Source organism: Symphalangus syndactylus, chromosome 16, assembly GCF_028878055.3.
Source record: "Symphalangus syndactylus isolate Jambi chromosome 16, NHGRI_mSymSyn1-v2.1_pri, whole genome shotgun sequence".
NCBI lineage: Eukaryota > Metazoa > Chordata > Mammalia > Primates > Hylobatidae > Symphalangus > Symphalangus syndactylus.
In genome coordinates, this window is record NC_072438.2 from 25,468,616 (window position 1) to 25,488,401 (window position 19,786).

The 19,786-nt window shown below is 44.5% G+C and overlaps 1 protein-coding gene across 2 annotated transcripts in view; it reads right to left on the reverse strand.

The window, feature by feature from the left end:
• The window catches only part of FAM184B (family with sequence similarity 184 member B), a 147,338-nt gene that overhangs the window by 77,131 nt on the left and 50,421 nt on the right, over positions 1–19,786 (reverse strand). For both annotated transcript variants that reach the window (XM_055246366.1, XM_055246369.2), the window contains exons 2-5: positions 10,039–10,791; positions 8,828–8,963; positions 6,931–7,070; positions 6,179–6,385 (exon numbers count right to left, since the gene is read on the reverse strand). In XM_055246366.1, the coding sequence (XP_055102341.1) occupies positions 6,179–6,385; positions 6,931–7,070; positions 8,828–8,963; positions 10,039–10,791 (1,236 nt within the window). The remainder of the gene's footprint in view (positions 1–6,178; positions 6,386–6,930; positions 7,071–8,827; positions 8,964–10,038; positions 10,792–19,786) is intronic.

The window sequence follows — 19,786 nt, forward strand, 5'->3', positions numbered from 1 at the left end:
GGAGGGAGAAGAAAACTGTAAAGAAGAACAGAATGGAATTTCTAAGGCTAAAAATTATAATATCTAAAGTGAGAAATGTACTAAATGGGTTTTTAAAAAGTTTAGATGGTACAGAAAGAAAGATGAGTAAACTTGAAGATACAGCAAGAGAAATTATCCAAACTGAAACAGAGAGACAAAGAATCTGAAAATGAAGAGAACCTCAATGACTTGTGGGACAATATTAGAAGAGAAGCAAGAGCAGGAAAAAAAATGGAAGAAATAATGGCCGTAAAATTTCCAAATTTCATGAAAACTGTAAACCCATAGATTCAATGAGCCTATAACAAAAACATGAAGAAAATCACATCATGGCATATCATAATCAAATTGTCGAAAACTAGTGATAAAGAGAAAATCTTGAAAGCAGTCGATAAGAAGAAATATACTATACACAAGGAAAAGAAGATAAATGTGGCTGTTAACTTTTCATTAGAATAAAATGCAAACCAAAAGATACTGAATGACATCTTTAAAGTGTTGAAAGAAAAAACAACTGTCAACCTAGAATTCTATATCCAGTAAAAATATCTAACAAAAATGAAGGCAAAGTAGAGAAAGAAAATATGTTGTGAGTAGGAGTTGACACACACTACAAAAAATGTTACAGGAAGTTCTTTAGGCTAAAGAAAAATGATACTATACAGGCACTTGAAGCCACCAAAGGAATGAAGACTGCAGACATGGCAAACAAATGGGAAAATGACCCTTTTATCTCATTAAATTTTTTTCTCTAAAATATGGTTGTCTGTTTAAACAAATATAAAAGCAATGTACTGTGGGATTTATAGCATGTGTAGAATAAAATACAATATATAACAACCATTGTATAAAGAACACAAAGGGTGAAATGAAAATGTATTACATGAGGTTTGTATGTGTGAAGTAATGTATTTCAAGACAGACCAATAAATTTAAAGGTGCATATTCCAAATCCTAGAATAACCACTAGCTCTCCACTTTGCCAAAAGAGAGCATACCTAATAAGTCAAAGGTGGAGCTAGAAAATGGAATACCCCCAAAATACTCAATGTATCAAATTAAACGGAAAAACAGGGTGGGGAACAGATGTGACAAGTAGGAAATACAAGATGGTACACTTAATGATAATTATATTAAATGTGAACGGTCTAAATGTCCCCTAAAAGGCGGAGATTGTCAATCTGTATAAAAAAGGATCCAAGTATACCACAAAATCACTTTTAATAGAAAGACACAGGTTAAAGTAAAAGGACAGATTAAAATAGACCTAGATACACTAACTGTAAACATGCTGGAATATACATATATTATCAGACAAAGCAGACTTCAGGACAAATAATATTTCATAAATAATAAGAGTCAATTCATCAAGAAGACACAAGAATCCTAAATGTATATGCACAAACAAAAAGATTTCAATTTACATGAAACAAAAACTGAGAACAAAAAGGAGACATAGACAAAGCTACAATTTTGACTTGAGATTTCAATCTTCCTCTCTCAATGATCAACAGAACAAGTAGAGAAAAATCAGTAAGGACATAATAGACTTGAACAATACTATCAACAAACTTGACCTAATTAGCTTTTATAGAACACTCCACCCAACAGCAGCAGATTCAGATTCTTTTCAAGCACACATGAACCATTCATCTAGACAGACCACGTTTGGGCCAAAAACAAGCTGAACAAATTTCAGAGGAATAAAATGACAGAATCTATTATCTAACCACAGGGGAACCAAATTAGAAATCAATAATGAAATGATATCTAGAAATGTCCCAAATAGTTGGAAATTGAACAATATACTTCTAAATAACCACGGGTATTTTGGGAATCGATAGAAATATGAAAAAAAAAAATCTGAGATTTTGGTGGTAGTAGCAAATAATAAAATTTGAGAAAATGTCATTAATATTTGTTATTTAAAATTAGAAAACAGAGGCCATAATGGTTCGAGGTGACATATTTAAGATTTGACAGTGAGAATGCTCTCCCCAGGCACAGTACTTATTACACACTGACTTGACTCTGGTTGTTTGACTAGATCTTGTCCTCCCTACCAGACTGTTTGTTCCCTGAAGACATGGCCGATTCCTGTATTCCTGCATTGCTCGAAACATAAATATGCATTCAGTCAATGGTAAATAAACAGTAGATGGATAATGGCAGAGCGAGGACCCAAATGTTAGTATCTACGGCCCAGGGCAATGTACATTCTTTTATACACATAGACTGGTACAGAGCAAGAATTACTGGCTATGGAGTCAGGCAAGCCTGATTCATATCCAACTTCAGTTGTGTTCTACTCAAGTTACTTAATTTCCCAAGTTCCTTGTCTATGAAATGGAAAAACAACAACAGAGCTGAGGTCAGGATCTGAATGCTGAGTAGAGAGTTGTCATTCCTTTTGGCTGCCAAAGATCTAGCCTCCCTTCCATTTGGATGTTTGAGAACTCTCCATCTGATGGCCAAAGCCCTCCTCTTATCATAGACCTGGAAAACACCAGACTGCCTGCAACTTGAGCATAGGCACATGACTGAAGCTCCCCAGTCAGGCGCACCTATCCTGGATTTCAAATCACAGGCCATGATGTGGACAGTGGGAGGCACACAGAACTTGGCACCTGCTGCAGAGGCAGCAGGGCCAGCTGTTCTAGAGCTGTACTGACCAACTGAGCTCTCTGTGATGATGGAATGTTCTACAGTGTGACATAGCTAATCTGCAGAAATCCCTCAGACCTGTGCTGGCCAATAGGGTAGCCACTGGCCACATATGACTAGGGAGCACTTGAAATGTGGCTAGTGCCACCGATGAATGGAAATTTAAATTTTATTTGATTGTAATTAATTCAAATTTAAGTAACCACACGTGTCTAGTGGCTCCCATATTAGATAGCTCAGTCAGTTGTCCAGGCAAAGCCCAGGGCCCAGTGTTGGTGGTGTCGGCTGTGTAAGCTGCAGGTCCAGGCTCAGAGGTGGCAGCATAGGTGTTCTAATCCGTTTTGCAATAGATTTGGGACATTATTCCTGGCTGGGTAGCTGCCAAGCCCAGTTACCTGGTCTTCCATTATGCTTTGTTAAATTCCTTTTCTATCTAAACTCCCAGGTGGGTTTGTGATTCTTGTCACCAAGAATCCTAAGTGATACAACTAAGAATTGCAGGAGTGATTAGCACAGCTCAGGAGGTGCTGAATACATCATCTGCATCCCTTCCCTAGGAGTCAGCGTATGCAAATGCTAATTATAGGATGTGTACTGTGCTGTCCGTCAAGATTCGGTGACAGTATCATCTAATCTGGGGTCAAGGAAGGCATCAAGGCCTCCAGGTCAGCTCCAGCCCACCTCCTATAGTGTGTTCTTTAGGTTAGGGTAGCACTCAGGATACAGAATATACCTGCAGACAGGGGCTCAAAGAAATAGTGCACTCCTAACTCTAAAGGGGAAAATGGTATCTATTTTTAGTCCATAAACCCTAGATTGGAGGCCTCTTTAAGCTTTCACCTTTCCCAATCTGCATGGCCTAATTTAAATTCTCAGTTCTTGGAAATGAACAAAATGTAAAACCAAAAAAACAAGTAAGTGCAATTTATTGCAACATGATTCATATCCCAGATGGACTCATGCCCCCTATTAAGGCTGAAGTGAGATTTACACATTCAGAGTCAGGTGTGGCTGACAGGTTACCAGGGCAACCTGTAGCTCTGTAAGAGCCCTTGCGGCCCCTCCTGCCGCTTGTGGCCGGGGATGGAAAGAGTGTCCATCTGTTTGTCTGAGGATTAGATTTGTGCAACCAGTTGCAGCTCATGGGGAGAAAAAATGCTTTCAATACAGCTGCCTACCCAGTGTGAAGGTGGGGAAGCCACGGGCTCTGGAGTCAGGATATCAGATTTGAATTGCAGCTCCACCGCTTAGCTGTGTGTCTTGATATATAATATCTTTGAGCTTCAGTTTCCTCAACTCTAAATGGGGATATGAACATTTTGTAATATTGTTGGAAAGATTAAATGTGTTCTAAAGTATGAGGTACTTTATAAAGTATACTGGTCATGAAATAATATTATCACACATTCTGTTATCCAATGCACATGGAAATTAACAATGAGAGCTGGGCATGGTGGTGCACGCCTATAATCCCAGCACTTTGGGAGGCTAATGTGGGAGGATCCCTTGAGATCCCCATCTCTACAGAAAAATTTAAAAATTAGCCAGGCATGGTAGCATGCACCTGCAACCCCAGTTACTCAGGAGACTGAGGTGGGAGGATCCCTTGAGCCCAGGAGGTTGAGGCTGCAGTGAGCCATGATCACACCAATGCACTCCAGCCTGGGCAAGAGAGAGAGACCCTGTCTCAAAAAAAAAACAAACAAAAAAAAAACAAAAAAAAGAAATTAACAATACCTACCATATCTTGAACTTTCATTACATGCTTTGCACTAAGGGTTTATATATACTATAATACCATAATTAATTTATATAATAAGCCCTTGAAGTATTTAGCCCTATTTTAGAAATCAGGCTTTAGGCCAGGCACAGTGGCTCACGCCTGTAATCCCAGCACTTTGGGAGGCCAAGGAGGGCAGATCACGAGGTCAAGAGATCGAGACCAACCTGGCCAACATGGTGAAACCCCGTCTCTACTAAAAATACAAAAATTAGCTGGGTGTGGTGGCACATGCCTGTGGTCCCAGCTACTTGGGAGGCTGAGGCAGGAGAATTGCTTGAACCTGGCAGGTGGAGGTTGCAGTGAGCTGAGATTGCGCCACTGCACTCCAGCCTGGTGACAGACCAAGACTCCGTCTCAAAAAAAAAAAAAACGAAAAAAGCAAAAAAAGAAATCAGGCTTTAGAGAGCTTGTGTCAGGGTTAAGACTTAGATCCAAGACTAGTCTTGATCTTTCACGAGTTCATTTAACACATAATCGGCCGGGCGCGGTGGCTCAAGCTTGTAATCCAGCACTTTGGGAGGCCGAGGCGGGCGAATCACGAGGTCAGGAGATTGAGACCACGGTGAAACCCCGTCTCTACTAAAAATACAAAAAATTAGCCGGGCGTCGTGGTGGGCGCCTGTAGTCCCAGCTACTCGGAGAGGCTGAGGCAGGAGAATGGCGTGAACCCGCGAGGCAGAGCTTGCAGTGAGCCGAGATTGAGCCACTGCACTCCAGCCTGGGCGACAGAGCGAGACTCCGTCTCAAAAAAAAAAAAAACAAAACAAAACAAAAAAAACACATAATCTTGAGTATTTACTACTCGTAACCCCCACACAACAGTGTATGCCCCAGTGATACAGGATTATCTTTCAGTGGACACTCAAAGCTGGTACTGCAGAATCTCGGGCTATAAAGAGGCCTCCTTGTAATAATTAAACAAAGCATTCCACCTACGTTCACCATGATATTGCTTCATACTTCATTATTTTCTGAAATCTTCACGTTACTTACTTATTCCAGCAAACCCAAGAGATGAGGCTTCGCATGCCTTGCCAGCAGAAAGCCACCCCGTTTGGAGGGAGAGTGGAACAGCGCACAGAGGCAGAATTTCCCCTCACTTTGGCACGCTGCTCATTAATCACCTGCATCGACCTGCTGCCCACGTGTCCTAGGCACTAGGATACGCCTGTGTCTTCACGTGGTTCCTTATTAAATCCTTGCAGCTACTCTACAAGGTGCTATTATTATCATCCTCCATTTTACAAATTAGGATCCTGAGGCATGTGGAATTTCCCTCTGTAGGGGCCCAGGTTAAATCACTTGAAGTGTGGTGATAGAATGGGGAATTGGATCCAGGAAGTCCTCCAGGCCTGCATTTTTGGTTCATGGTATTTCTCTGTATGTTTTTGCAGAGTAAGTAGAGTTGAATTTCCCTAAGTTCACCACTCATGACATGATTCCACCCCATGTCAATGACTCCAGGCCTATAGGGGTGTCCCCTTGTCTCCTCCAAAAGACCCTGAACTCCCTTTGGAGAAGGCATAGGGAGCTTTGCTATCTATCATAACTGTATGTTTCATTTGTGTGTATTCAGAGAATAAGCTTACATCTGTACAGAGCAGGAGCTCAGTAAATGTTTGAGGAAGAAAAGAAGGAACAAAAAAGGAAAGAAAAGTGGTGAGAGAAAGAAAAAAGAACCAGAACAGTCTCTATGGAAGTAGGTCTCACCTTCTGCAGTTTCTTTCTTTCAGCCTCCACGGATGAGCGAACGGATTTGATTTCCACAGTGTGCTTCTTTACCAAGTCTTCCAGTCGCTTCACTAGCTGGTCTTTGAGATGTTTCTTCTCCTCTTCTGTCTGATGTTTGATTTTACGAAGGTCTTCTTCATACTGTTGCTTCATATATTCTGTGTCAGCACTTGCCTCTTTCTTGGTCTATAAAAAGAAAAAGGACCTTGTAAAACCACTGGGGAGGGGTGAGGAGCAGGGAATCACCATTTCCCTTTCATACAACTTTTACAATGTTTATACACTGTTTTTACAGCATGTAGCACAAGGTGCAATCAATTTTACAAGACTATATATTTAATGTTAGTAAAAGTCTCCGCCACTGGAAAAGGGCTTTTTGGAATGGTGTATCTATTATCATGAGATTGGATATTTCAGCCCATACTGTGGTAGATTTTAAATAATGCTTTGCTTGTTTTGACTGGGAACATGCAATGAGATCCTAAGCCAGTTTCCAGTTTCCCAGAAGCCGATGATAGAGCGCTGGGAGGATTCTGCTACATTCTCAGTCTCCTGGTTTCCAGTGGCATGGAGTAGGCAGTAAGTTCGCTGGAATTCTACTCTAGGAACTACAGGGTCTGCTGATTCCAAGTGGATCCACTATGTTTGGGGACTGGCCTCTACCTGATGCTTATAATAGATAGCAAAGCTCTCTGTGCCTTATCCATCCCCAGGGCTGGGTCAGACACTACCTGCGTATCTGTGCCTCCTTTCATGCAAGGGCACTCCTTGAGACAGCTTTGATCCTGCTGAGGATTAAGACTGCCGGCTTCCAAGTCATTCTCTTCCCCCAGGACTTCGTTCTCTGAAACTAGCTCAGTCTTCATGGCATCTGCAAGCATACATTTCAGCATTATTTGGAATGCTCTTGGCCATGGCCTCTTGTTCAAGGCTTTCTGCTGTCAGGCCCCTGTTCCGCTTTTCAACCACTTTGTCCAACATCCCCTGTGTAATTCCTGCCCTGTGGTCTGCTGGCCCTGAAGCATGGTCAAAGTAGCAATTCTCGTCTCTTCTCAAGAAGCCTTGTGAGCTTAAATAACTGCCCTGCTCTCCCTTCCTAAATAATCTCCAAATCTTTTTGACTGCAGTTTCTATAGGTTAAAAAAATTGAACATGTTTCAAATATATGTTCTTTTAATAGGAATTTAAAGGATGAAACAAAAACAAATATTTAATATAAGCAGAATGACTAAGTTTTCCTCCCATATTCTCTGAAGTACTCATGTCCCACTTTTGAGACCTCTGCTCGAAACCCACAACACCTTTCTGGTTCCTGCAGAACCAGTACCTCCCCTTCTCTGCACCTTTCTGCCCCATGGTGGCGTCTTTCCCATGCACATTATTCGTCTGCTGCCTGGGCCATGTCTACGATACCAAAGCATGCTGTGGGCTGTAAGGTACGGGCCCATGAGCTCCCTGAAGGCAGCTCCCAAGTTTTGTGCCTTTGTTATATCTCCCAGTGTCAAGAGCTTTCTGTTGAGGGGCCTAGGGGATTAGAATCATGTATTTTTGGATACAAGCAAGAGCTCTGTCACCAACCAGTTGGCTGACCTTGAGCCAGCCACTTATCCTTTCTTGGTCTCATTTCTTCATCTGTAACATGAAAGATTGGCAATACTTTTTGGGCTGGGCGTGGTGGCTAATGCCTGTAATCCCAGCACTTTGGGAGGCCAAGGTTGGAGGATCACTTGAGCCCCAAATTCAAGACAATACTTTGTATTTAATTAATTTTTTTTTTTTTTGAGAGGGAGTTTTGTTGTTATTGCCCAGGCTGGAGTGCAATGGCCCAGTCTCGGCTCACTTCAACCTCTGCCTCCAGGTCTCAAGCCAGTCCCCTGCGTCAGCCTCCCAAGTAGCTGGGATTACAGGCACCCATCACCGTGCTTGGCTAATTTTCTTGTATTTTTAGTAGAGACAGGTTTTCACCATGTTTGCCAGGCTGGTCTCGAATTCCTGATCTCAGGTTATCTACCTGCCTTGGCCTCCCAAAGTGCTGGGATTATAAGCATGAGCCACCATGCCTGGCCTGTATTTAATTTTTTAATTTTTATTTTTTCATAGAGATGGAGTCTCACTATGTTGCCTAGGCTGGTCTCAAAGTCCTGGGCTGAAGTAGCGCTCCCTCCTCAGCCTCCTAAAGTGTTGGGATTGCAGGCATGAGCCACCATCAATCTGCCCAACCAGATTGACAATACTTACCACACAAAATTTTTGGAAAGACTCAATAGCATAATTGTGTTAAATGATGTTAAAAGCGTAAATCATTGTGTAAGTGGTGGGGGGTGAAGCGAGTCAGTGCTAAGAATTTCAGGCACTGTGGTGAGCCTGGTGGGGAAATATTTGGGGGCAAGGGGTCCTTTCACATCACACCTTTTAGATGTCCAACCTGAGCCAGCTCCAGGTGAGGCAGCTGTAGGTGTCAGCTCACCTGTACCCTGCAGGGATTGGTCTCACCCACCAAGCAGGTCACATCAAGCAGCCCTGCCCCTCCTCTCTGCTCCCTTAGCAGGCTTAAGGCTGCCAGTAGCACCAGACCAACCTGGCAGCTAACCTTGGGTCTTTTAAGGAAGTCATTCCAGGGCCTCTCACCTGTCTGCTGTGTCCCACGACATTCCTGCAGCATCATTCTGTCTTTGGCAACAGCCAGCTTCTCCCCAAGTTTTTTTGCAGTGCCTTTCAACTCTGAATTCTCCTGTCGAGCCTCCTTAAGCTGCACATCCAGGTCCTAAACAGACAGGAAGGGTCCCATTTCTCTGGTTATAGCTCTGTATAGAGACATCCTGTGTACACAGAAGAGCCATCAGACCTGAAAGGTGGGTATGTACACAGCAGAAGCCCTGAGGCAGTGGAATTCAGTGGCCCAGGGCTCATCAAATCCCTCCTCATCCTCTGGCCTTCCTTTAGTGAGGATTAAATGAGATAAAGTGGTAAAAAAAAAAAAAATGCTCAGGGAGTGTTCGAAATGTTAACTGCTGCTACTTGTAGAGATGGGGCTCTGTGCTTTTGTGGGGCTCACATAACTGAATCATCAATGATCCTGCTCTCTATAAACACAAAGTCCTGGGGATTTTAGGTTGCTATGAAACTGACAGGGGCTTTAGAATCAGGCTGACCTGAGTTCAAACACTTATTAGCCATGTGCCAATGTAGGCTAGTCCTTAAGCCTCTCAATTTTGGTCTTAGCTTTTCATCTGTAGACTGTAGGTTTCCAAATTCTCCAACGTTAGGGACCAAGTCTAATTCACCACCTGTCCCTTGCCCATATCTCTGGGCCTGGCAGATAGTCAGTGTTCAATAAATATCTGTGGTTGGGGTGCAGTGGCTCAAGTCTGTAATCCCAGCACTTTGGGAGGCTGAAGCAGGCGGATCACCTGAGGTCAGGAGTTGGAGACCAGCCTGGCCAACATGGCGAGACCCCATCTGTACTAAAAATACAAAAATTAGCTGGGTGTGGTGGTGGGTGCCTGTATTCCCAGCTACTAGGGAAGCTGAGGCAGGAGAATTGCTTGAACCTGGGAGGTAGAGGTTGTAGTGAGTTGAGATCGTGCCACTGCACTCCTGCCTGGGTGACAGAGTGAGGCTCCATCTCAAAAATAAACAAACAAAACAAAACAAATATATATATATATATAGCGTGTGTTTGTGTGTGTGGAATGAATGTAGGTGAATTCAATGGAGATAATAGGGCTCACCTCCCTAGAAGGCAAGTGCTTAGCACAGTGCCTGACCTACAGCAGGTTCACAATAAGCAGCCCTGCTGATTTATCCCTTTGGGGTTGTAAGAAGAGATGCTGCTTTACCTGAATCCTCTCCCTCAGCTTCTGGGCGTACTTCTTTAGGTCACTTATCTTGCGGCCTCTGTGCTCCAGGTCTCCTTCCAGCTTCCGGACCTGAGCCTGCAGGGCCGACTCCTGGACCTGGAAGTTCTTGCGGAGGTCCGACTCCTTCTCCTGCCACTGCCACAGGGCCTGGCTCACCGACTGCTGCATGGCCTGCCGGATGGCCTCGTTTTCCCTCTCGTAGGTGGCCTGCAACTCCTCGGCCTTGCGGGCGTAGTCCTTGCTCAGCTGCTGGTTCTCCACTCGCAGCCGCTGCACCTCTAGCAGGACCTCCTGCATCTCCGGGCCCTGGCCTGGCTCTGACTTGGTTTCAGGGCTCTCCTGGGGCAGCCGGCCCCGCGGGGTGGCCTCGTGGCTCGTCAGGTGCTGGAGCCTCCTCTCGTAGTCAGCCTTGAGCTCCAGCATTTCCCTGGAGAGCGTGAGGACTCGCTCGGCGTGCTCCGCCTCCACCCTCAGCTCTCTCTCCTTCGTCTCCAGCCTGCAGGAGGCCGACTCAGCCAGCGCCTCCTGCGTCAGCCTCTTCTGCAGCTCCAGGGCGCTCTCCAGGGCCTGGATGCGCTGGAGAAGGGCCTCCTCCTCTGAGCAGCCCTGTTCCTGCAGGAGCCTGGCCTTGGTCTCTGCTACCGCACTCTGGAGCTCCTCCTGGTGCGCTTCCCGCAGCGCCTCCATGCTGGCCTCAGCCTCATCCTGGCGGGTGTTCAGGGCATAAATCACCTGCAGGAAAATCAACAGAGCCCAGTTAGGGTGAGGGGGCTGGGGTGTGGGAGGGCTGAGAGGACACAGCAATATTCTCCTGCATGGCGGTTGATCTGCACAAGTGGCACGTGAGAAGAGGATTTGCGTGCAGGGGATTTATTAGAAACTGTTCCCAGGAGAAGCCAGTGAGAGAGCTGGAAAGCGCGACAGGGAAGGACTTGGATTGGGAGCAAAGGGGTGACATTGCCCAAAGGCCCCAGAGAGGGCAGCTTTGGCCCAATTCCGAAGGGGACCTCTGCAGTACGGTGGGAATCCATGGAAGAGTTTTAAAGCAGAGAAATGATGTCATCTCATTTGTTCAGAAGGAACACTTTGGAATGCAAACCCCCGAACAAAACACTTAGAAAACTGGACAGAGGCTGGGCGCGGTGGCTCACGGCTGTAATCCCAGCACTTTGTGAGGCAGAGGCAGGTGAATCACCTGAGGTCAGGAGTTCGAGACCAGCCTAGCCAACATGGCGATCCGGTCTCTACTGAAAGTACAAAAATCAGCTGAGTGTGGTGGCGTGCCCCTGTAATCCCAGCTACTCGGGAGGCTGAGGCAGGAGACTCACTTGAACCCAGGAGGCAGAGGTTGCAGTGAGCTGAGATCACACCATTGCACTCCAGCCTGGGCAAAAAAGAGTGAAACTCCATCACACACACACACACAAAAAAACCTGGACAGAGCAATATATAAAAAGGCCAGTATAACTTGAAAATCAGCTAATGTAATACCCTACATCAACAGAGTAAAGGACAAAAACCACAGGATTGTCTCAATAGACACAGAAAAAAATATTTGACAAAATTAAACGTCTTTGCATGATAAAAAACACTCAACAAGCGAGGCACAGAAGGGACTCTTTTCAGCCTCATAAGGCACATCTAGGAAAAGTCCCCAGTTAACACCATACTCAATGGTGTAAGACTAAATGCTTCCCTCGTAGGATCAGGAACAAGACAAAGATGTCTGTTCTCCCACTTTCAACACAAAAGAAAAAAAAGAATGCTTTCTTTGCTGTGTGAAGAACTGAATGAAGGAAGACAGGAGCACAGTGAAAAGCCGGGGAATGAAGAATGACTCCTAGGATGTTGACCTGAGCCACAGGTCGGTGTTTCCTGAAATGGGAAAAACTGTAGGTAGAACAGGTAAGCAGAAGAAAATCGGGAAGTCTAATTTGGACATAGTAAGTTTGATGTGCCTCCGGACATACTAGTGGAGACGGCACCAAGGCATAAACAGAGATAAATGTCTGGTGCTCAGAGGAGGGAGCCTGAGCTACAGATAACGGGGGTGGAGTCAGGAGATTTTTGTTGCTGTTTGCTTGATGAGAGATTCCAGAACATATTTGTAGGATGATGGGAATGACCCCATGGAGAATCCAGAAGTTGAAGCCAGGCACAGTGGCTCATGCTTGTAATCCCAGCACTTCGGGAGGCTGAGGCAGGAGGATTACTTGAACATAAGATTTCGAGACCAGCCTGGGCAGCGTAAGGAGACCCTGTCCCTACCAAAAAAAAAAAAAAAAAGCCAGGTGCAGTGGCTCATGCCTGTAATCCCAGCACTTTGGAGGCTGAGGCGGGCGGATCACATGGTCGGGAGTTCGAGACCAGCCTGGCCAATATGGTGAAACCCCGCCTCTACTAAAACTACAAAAATTAGCCGGGTGTGGGGTGGGCGCCTGTGCTTCCAGCTACTGGGGGGGCTGAGGGAGGAGAATCGCTTGAACCCAGGAGGTGGAGGTTGCAGTGAGCAGAGATTGCACCACTGCACTCCAGCCTGGGTGATAGAGCAAGACTTGGTCTCAAAAAAAAAAAAAAAAAAAAAAGGCTAGGCGTGGTGGCACATGCCTGTCGTCTCAGTTACTTGGGAGGCTGAGGTGGGAGGATCACTTGGGCCGGGGGGGATTGAAGCTATAGTGAGTCACGATCCTGCCACTGCACTCTGGCCTGGGTGACAGAGTGAGACCCTGTTTCAAAAACAAAACAAACAGAAATTGAAGCCCCAGGAATAACAATAGATAATAAAGGGCCAAAATCCCTGAGAATGGTACCACAGAGATTGGTTTTAAGAGCTGCAAGAACACGTCCTCATGGGGATAGGATGGAAGGAAGAGGTGGAGACAGGTGTGTGGCACTTGGGACAGGTGAATGAGGGAGCTCTCACCTTGTAGACATGAGAAGGTAGCTTCTACATTCTCAATGGAATGAGACAGGGTCACTAACAGTGAGCTGAGGTGGAGGACAGGAAGAAAGCATAGAGGTGTGAGGTGTGAGAAGTTGTGAACTCATTTTTAGGAAGGGGGAAGCCAGTGGTCTACGTTACAGTGTGGCATCAGAGGCTGTGTTGAGTTACAGTTACAGTTCTCTCTGCTTTGCTGTGAGATTTTCCTCAGTCAGGTTCATCTGAATGAGTTCAGAGAAGGACAGGAAGGATGGATGGGTTATCTGGAGTTGGACTTTTATTTGGTGGGTGTGACAGAAACAGAAGACAAGGTATTTTCAAGGGCCAGCAAGCTGGAAAGATGGAGCGGAAGTAGTTTTTTGGTGATGACAAGGTCAAGTGGCAAAGGGAGCATGTGACTGAGGCCAAGTAGAGGAAAAGATCACTGGAGATAAGGGGGTCAAAGACTGAGAAATCCAGGGCAGGGTGAACCCCACATGAGACGTCCTCACTGAGAACAATGCAAGAGAAGCTGAGCTGGTGTAGAGGCCGTGGGGTCAGGTGCCAAACACGACACTGGCTGCCTGGGGCATTTACAATCAGAAAAGTTTTCCTGAAGACTCCCCACCACACCCTTTCACACTGATTTACTTTTAGCCTTTGTGGGTTGCTGGTTTTTCCTTATCCATGAGGCTGACTATTGAACTAGACTCTAACTTCATTGCCAAGTTCCTACTACTGATTCACCCATGGTTTTCAAACTGCACTCCTTGTAGTCTTGAGCTCTCTGATGGAGGTCAGGGCAACATTGGGGATCCTGGGGGAGGCTGAGCAAGTGGGGACCCCCCCATCAACCAGGGAAGAGCTTTCACACTCAGCCTTCCCTAGCATAGAGTTTAGAAAACCAAAAAAAAGCTTTGTGTGGCTTTAAAAAAAAGTCAAAAACTAGAGGCTTTGATAATTATGAAATAGAAAATAGACCAATCGGGAATAGTATATGAGAGGAAGTTTGGGGTATCACTGTGTGCCTGTGTGTCTGTGCATGTGTGCGTTAATTACAAAATCATCATTGAAGGCCAGATGGCACCACTAGAGGTGACATGTGTAACAGATTTAACAACGGTTTACCTGGAGGCTGCAGATGTTGAAGAAAGGGTGAACATATATCCAGGACACAGCCTAAAATCTTATTTTTCATTGTCTCTGTCTGATATAGCTATTAGTTTTTTGTCTGTCTTCCTCAACAGAATGTAAGCTCCAGGAGAGAGAAGGTTGGTCTTCCTTGTTCATTACTCTTCATCCCCATTGCCTGGCTCAAGTGGACACTCTAAAAATTATTATGTGAATGAGTGAATAAAGGAGTCAGAACTCTATCTTGAAGAATGTAACTCAAGGTGTGAGATGAGTTTGACATCTTGTGAAGTCCTGGGAGAATAAGCACTACCTTGAGAACCATGAAGCCAACACTCTGTCACGGACAGGAGAAGGAAGTCCCCTTGTCCTTCCAGGAAGATCCCACAATGAAATGAAGTGCTGTCTCCAAAACTCCTCCCTCTCATCACTTGGTGCACAGGATTTGGCCACTTCTGTTAATTTCTGTGACCTCCTAATGACTTCCATCCAAGAATACATCTGGAAGCTGAAATTGGTTTCCCATTGGCTATAATTTATGTTAATAACAAATATCATTTTAATCAAATTTCCTTTGTGCCTAGCACAGGGATAGGTGCTATATACACATTCACAATCTTAGAGGATCCTCATGGTAACCCTGCAATTTGGTATTTTTCTGAGCAATTGGGGTTCAGAGAAATTCAGTAACTTTTGCGAAGTCCCAAAGATAAGAAGGTTTGAGTAACGCTGAAGCACACGTTCCATACCTGGTGCCACAACGCATCTCACTGTCTCACTCAGTCATTTATTCATTCACGGATTCACTGCACATCTCGGATATGGCAGGCTCTGTGCTGGGCACTGGGGTTACATGCTGGCCAATAAGACAACTGAATTTGCAACCTCAGTTGCAAAGAAATATTATAATTCAGTAGGAGAGTCAGATAAGAAAATGGAAAGTTTCAATGCACTGCGATGAGTGCTATGAGAGGATTCATCACCAGTTACTATGGAAACACAGAGGAAGCGGTATGGGAGGAAAGAAGACTTCCCAGAAAAAGTGGGCCTTGCCTCCTCATCCTCGGGGTGACCAATCCCCTTTTCCATGTCAAGCTGCACATGGACAGGAACAGTATCACTTCTCTGGGCTGCTCGATAGCACTTGTTATAAAGTTGAGTACACAGTAGGTTCATAGTAAGTATCTGCTATGGGGCTACTGTAGGTCATCAAGGATTCACGCTTTCCTTCCACAGTGAAGAGCTGCTGCAGAGCAGCCATTGAGCAGAGGCCCCATTTCCTAGCTTCTTGCATTTAGGTGAGATCCTATGACTGGTGATTGCCAATGGAATTTGGGTAGATGGGGTGATGTGTGTCATCCTGGGGCCAATGTGGGGACATTAAGAAGGGCTCATGTCCTTTCCACAGTTTCTTTTTTCATCTGCCAACTTAATGCAGAGGAGTCAGAGGCCTTAGAGGAAGGCAGAGTTCAAGATTGAAGGCATCCGAGCCCTGAAGGACCAGGGAGAAGGCCACCCACTCCCTCAGGAACACTGTCTGTCATCAATCTTTACATCAATAACTACCGTGTTGAGCCTCTGACATCTTGGCATTTATCTGTAATAGCATCTATTAGTACCTGTTTGGGGTCCCTGAGACTGACTCCAGGTTTAACCATTCATTAGAGGACTCAGTATATAGCCATGCTCGGGGCTAGGATTTATGACAGTAAAAGGTACAAAGCAAAATCAGCTAAAAGGAAACGTGCATGGAATGAAATCTGGAGGAAATCTAGGGGCAAGCTTCCAAGGTGCCCACCCAAAATTAACACAAACTCACATTCAGGGTGGGGGTAGCAGAGAGGGTACCACACGGTGGGCTCACAATGTCTAAGGGCACTTTGGCATGTTCACATGGAGCCACAGTGTCTGGCAACCAAAGTCCCCAAATCCAACAAAATGTGGTATCCCTTGGGGACACGAAGAATCTGCCCGAACTGTTCTGTCAGGCTGAAATCTGGTAAATGGTTCCTCCCCTCCCCTTCTCCTCACCTCCCTGCACAGAAGGTTACTCATATATCCTTTCAGGGATAGTGTGTGCATAAACAAGAATGTTATGTTACATACTCCATATCACATATTTTCACCGTCTTTTATACACATACACATTCATCTGCACCTTGATTTTTTTAAACTTCATAATAGATTTTGGAGACCATGCTATTTCTGTACATAAAGAAATTAATGGGGCCAGGCGCAGTGGCTCATGCCTGTAATCCCAGCACTTTGGGACGCCAAGGTGGGCAGATTGCTTGAGGTCAGGAGTTCGAGACCAGCCTGGCCAACATGGTGAAACCCCGTCTCCATTAAAAATTTAAAAATTAGCTGTGCGTGGTGGTGTGCACCTGTAATCCCAGCTACTTGGAAGGCTGAGGCAGGAGAATCACTTGAAACTGGGAGGTGGAGGTTGCAGTGAGCCGAGACCGTGCCACTGTCACTCCAGCCTGGGTGACAGAGTGATACTCTGTCTCAAAAAATAAAAATAAAAACAAACAAAAAAATGAAATTAATGTGGTCAAAAGACACAAAATTTCAGTTAAAGGAATAAGTTCAAGAGATCTATCGTATAGCACAGTGACTGCAGTTAATAACAACATACTGTATATTTGAAAATTGCTAAGAGAGCAGATTTTAAGTGTTCTCACCACAAAAAATGATAAGCATGTGGGGTAATGCATATGTTAAATAGCCTGATTTAGCCACTCATCACATATGCATACATCAAAACATGCCGGAAACCATAAATATATACAATTTTTACTTGTCAGTTTAAAAAAAAGAGATTTCTCATTTTAATTTTTGGCTGCTTCATGTGCCATTGTGTGAGCTAGAATTTATTTCTCTGCCTCCTTCTGAGAGCCATTAAGTCGTTTCTGTGGGAGATTATCGACATGTTTCTCATTTCACTGTTATTAAGTAAAATTTTCTTTACTCTTTTTTCCATTTCTGCCAGTGAGCCTGAAGTCTGCTTTTTGCTTATAAATGCAACTAATAAAATTCCAATGCCTGGCCTTAAAAAACTCATCTTCATAATTAATACAGGAGCCTCAGGAAGAGATGAAAGAGGAAGGAGGACAACATACCTGCCATCTTGTGTCATAAAACTAGCTCAGAGAATGTTGAGAATGCTTGCAAGCATCCAGTGTGTCTTCCTGTGCAATGTGGAGATGTGTGCAAGTGTTCAACGCTGACCATGCAAGGGCACTTCTGGGACTGCTCCCCGGGACATGTGCTCACTCTTACCACATCCTCCCTTTTCTCCACCCTCTCCACTCCCTTCCCCTCATTCTATACTTGTTCTCTGAGCTTGACCCTTTTTCCTCTCCTAGGTTTTTTTGTTTGTTTGTTTTTTGAGAGACAGGGTCTCTCTCTATGTCCCAGGCTGGAGTGCAGTGGTGTTATTGTGGCTCACTGCAGCCTTGACCTCCTGGGCTCAAGTGATCCTCCCACCTCAGCCTCCTGAGTACCTGAGATTACAGGTGCATACCACCACGCCTGGATGATTATTTCATTTTTATTTTTTAGAGACAGGGTCTCATTATGTTGCCCAGGTTGGTCTCAAACTCCTGGGCTCAAGTGATCTGCCCGCCTCAGCCTCCAAGAGTGCTGGGATTATAGGTGTGAGTCACTGTGCCCAGCCCTCTCCTAGTTTAACAGTCTCTTTTCATCTTAACATCTGTCCTTTTTCAGCCTGTCCCTCATGGTCAATTATTTCAATCACATTCTTGTTGATATCTCCAATCCCCTGCTCAGCTCATCTTTAGCCTTGCATTCTTGGTATTCTCAGTACCAGAGCTTGCCCTATTCTATTCTATTCTATTCTATTCTATTCTATTCTATTCTATTCTATTCTATTCTATTCTATTCTATTCTATTCTAGTCTCCCTCTGTCTTCCAGGCTGAAGTGCAGTGGTGCGATCTCGGCTCACTGCAATCTCTGCCTCCTGAGTCCAAGCGAGTCTCCTGCTTCAGTCTGAGTAGCTGGGACTAAAGGCACATGCCACCACACCTGGCTAGTTTTTTGTATTTTTAGTAAAGACGGGGTTTCACCACGTTGGCCAGGCTGGTCTAGATCTCCTGACCTCAGGTGATCCACCTGCCTCAGCCTCCCAAAGTGCTAGGATTATCAGTGTGAGCCACCACACCCTGCCCAGAACTTATCTTTTAATATATGCTCAAGTTATTTCACCTCTCTGAAGCTCAGTTTTCTTGCCTATAAAATAGAGAGAATCCAGGCCCGGTTTTTGTGAGGATCAAATAGGATAATATATCTTAGGTGTCTGGCACGTAGTAAATACTTATTAAACGTTTCTTCCTTCCCTCCTCTCTCATCCCATCTCCTCCAAAGGAAAGGTCCCATGTTTTAGAGACACAATCTCCTCCAGCTTGTTCTGAATGTCTGAAATCATTGAGCAGATTTTGAGCAGCCCGCTCTTCTCCTGGGCTTCATGCCTCACAGGTCGCTTGGCAACTCTTCTGCCATCTGCTTGCTTGCTTTCACTGACCACCTTCTAGACTGGAACATCAGACTGCTCCAGGCCTCATTTATAAACCCATCTCCTACAGCAGAGGCTGACTTCAGAATCCATCAAGGCACATAAATAATTCAGCAGCCAAGAGAAATTCTGAGCAAGTCAAAACGACTTCCTAAGAGTTTTAGAAATCCACTGCTGATGGGTTGACTTCAGAGGAGATTTCAGCAGAGGCCTGTTAGGGTCGTAGAGATTGAGTGTTGTAGGTTTAACAAGGCTCTAATTAACGGCTTTTAAGCATCAGATCCTGATGAAAGTTTTCATCAAGTTTGGCAGCAGGAATCAGAATTGAAATGAAAAAGAAAAAAAGAGGACATAATATCTGTTGAGGGCCCAGAGTATGACATTCACTGGGCCAGATAATTTACATGTGTCTTTTCAATTAATCTATGTAGGTTGGTGCTAAAGTAATTGTGGTAATCGCAAAAAGTAAAGGCGAAAACCGTGATTACTTTTAAACAAACCTAATAACAATTCTACAAAGTGAATGTTTTTATGCTTAGCCTTATTTTACAGATGGGGCTAACTTCATATGTAGGGGTAATGTAATAGAACTCCACCTTTTTCTAGCTGTGTGACCTTCAGTAAGTTACTGAACCTGAGTCTCAGTTACCTTATCCATGACATGGGGAGAGTTTTGTTTGGAGATTAAATGACATTATGAACCAAAAACCCTTCACAGCACTCTTGAGCACTTAACCCTTCTTAAGCACTTAGGAAATGTCATTGGTTATGATTTTTACTATTATCAGTATTACTGCCAGAAGTCATTGAGCTAAAAAGTGAGAGTGCTGGGTCCAAAGTTAAAAGAGTAGAATCATACCTTGTTTAGAAAAAAAAGGTGGTAATATGCTTTTACTCAATGTTTTTGCAGCATTTCCTATATGCCTGGCATGATACTAGGCACTGGAAAAACAGAACAAATAAGACTATTCTGTTGAGGGGCTTATAGGCTAGTAGTGTGTGGCAGACTACATTATTTGTCCATATAATAATCTTCCCCCTTTCTTTCCCCTTCCTTGCCATGGTCTGTTGATGGCATTTATTTGTCTTCCCTATTGATGTTGAACTTGGCTGTGTGACTTGCTTTGGCCAAGGGAATGTG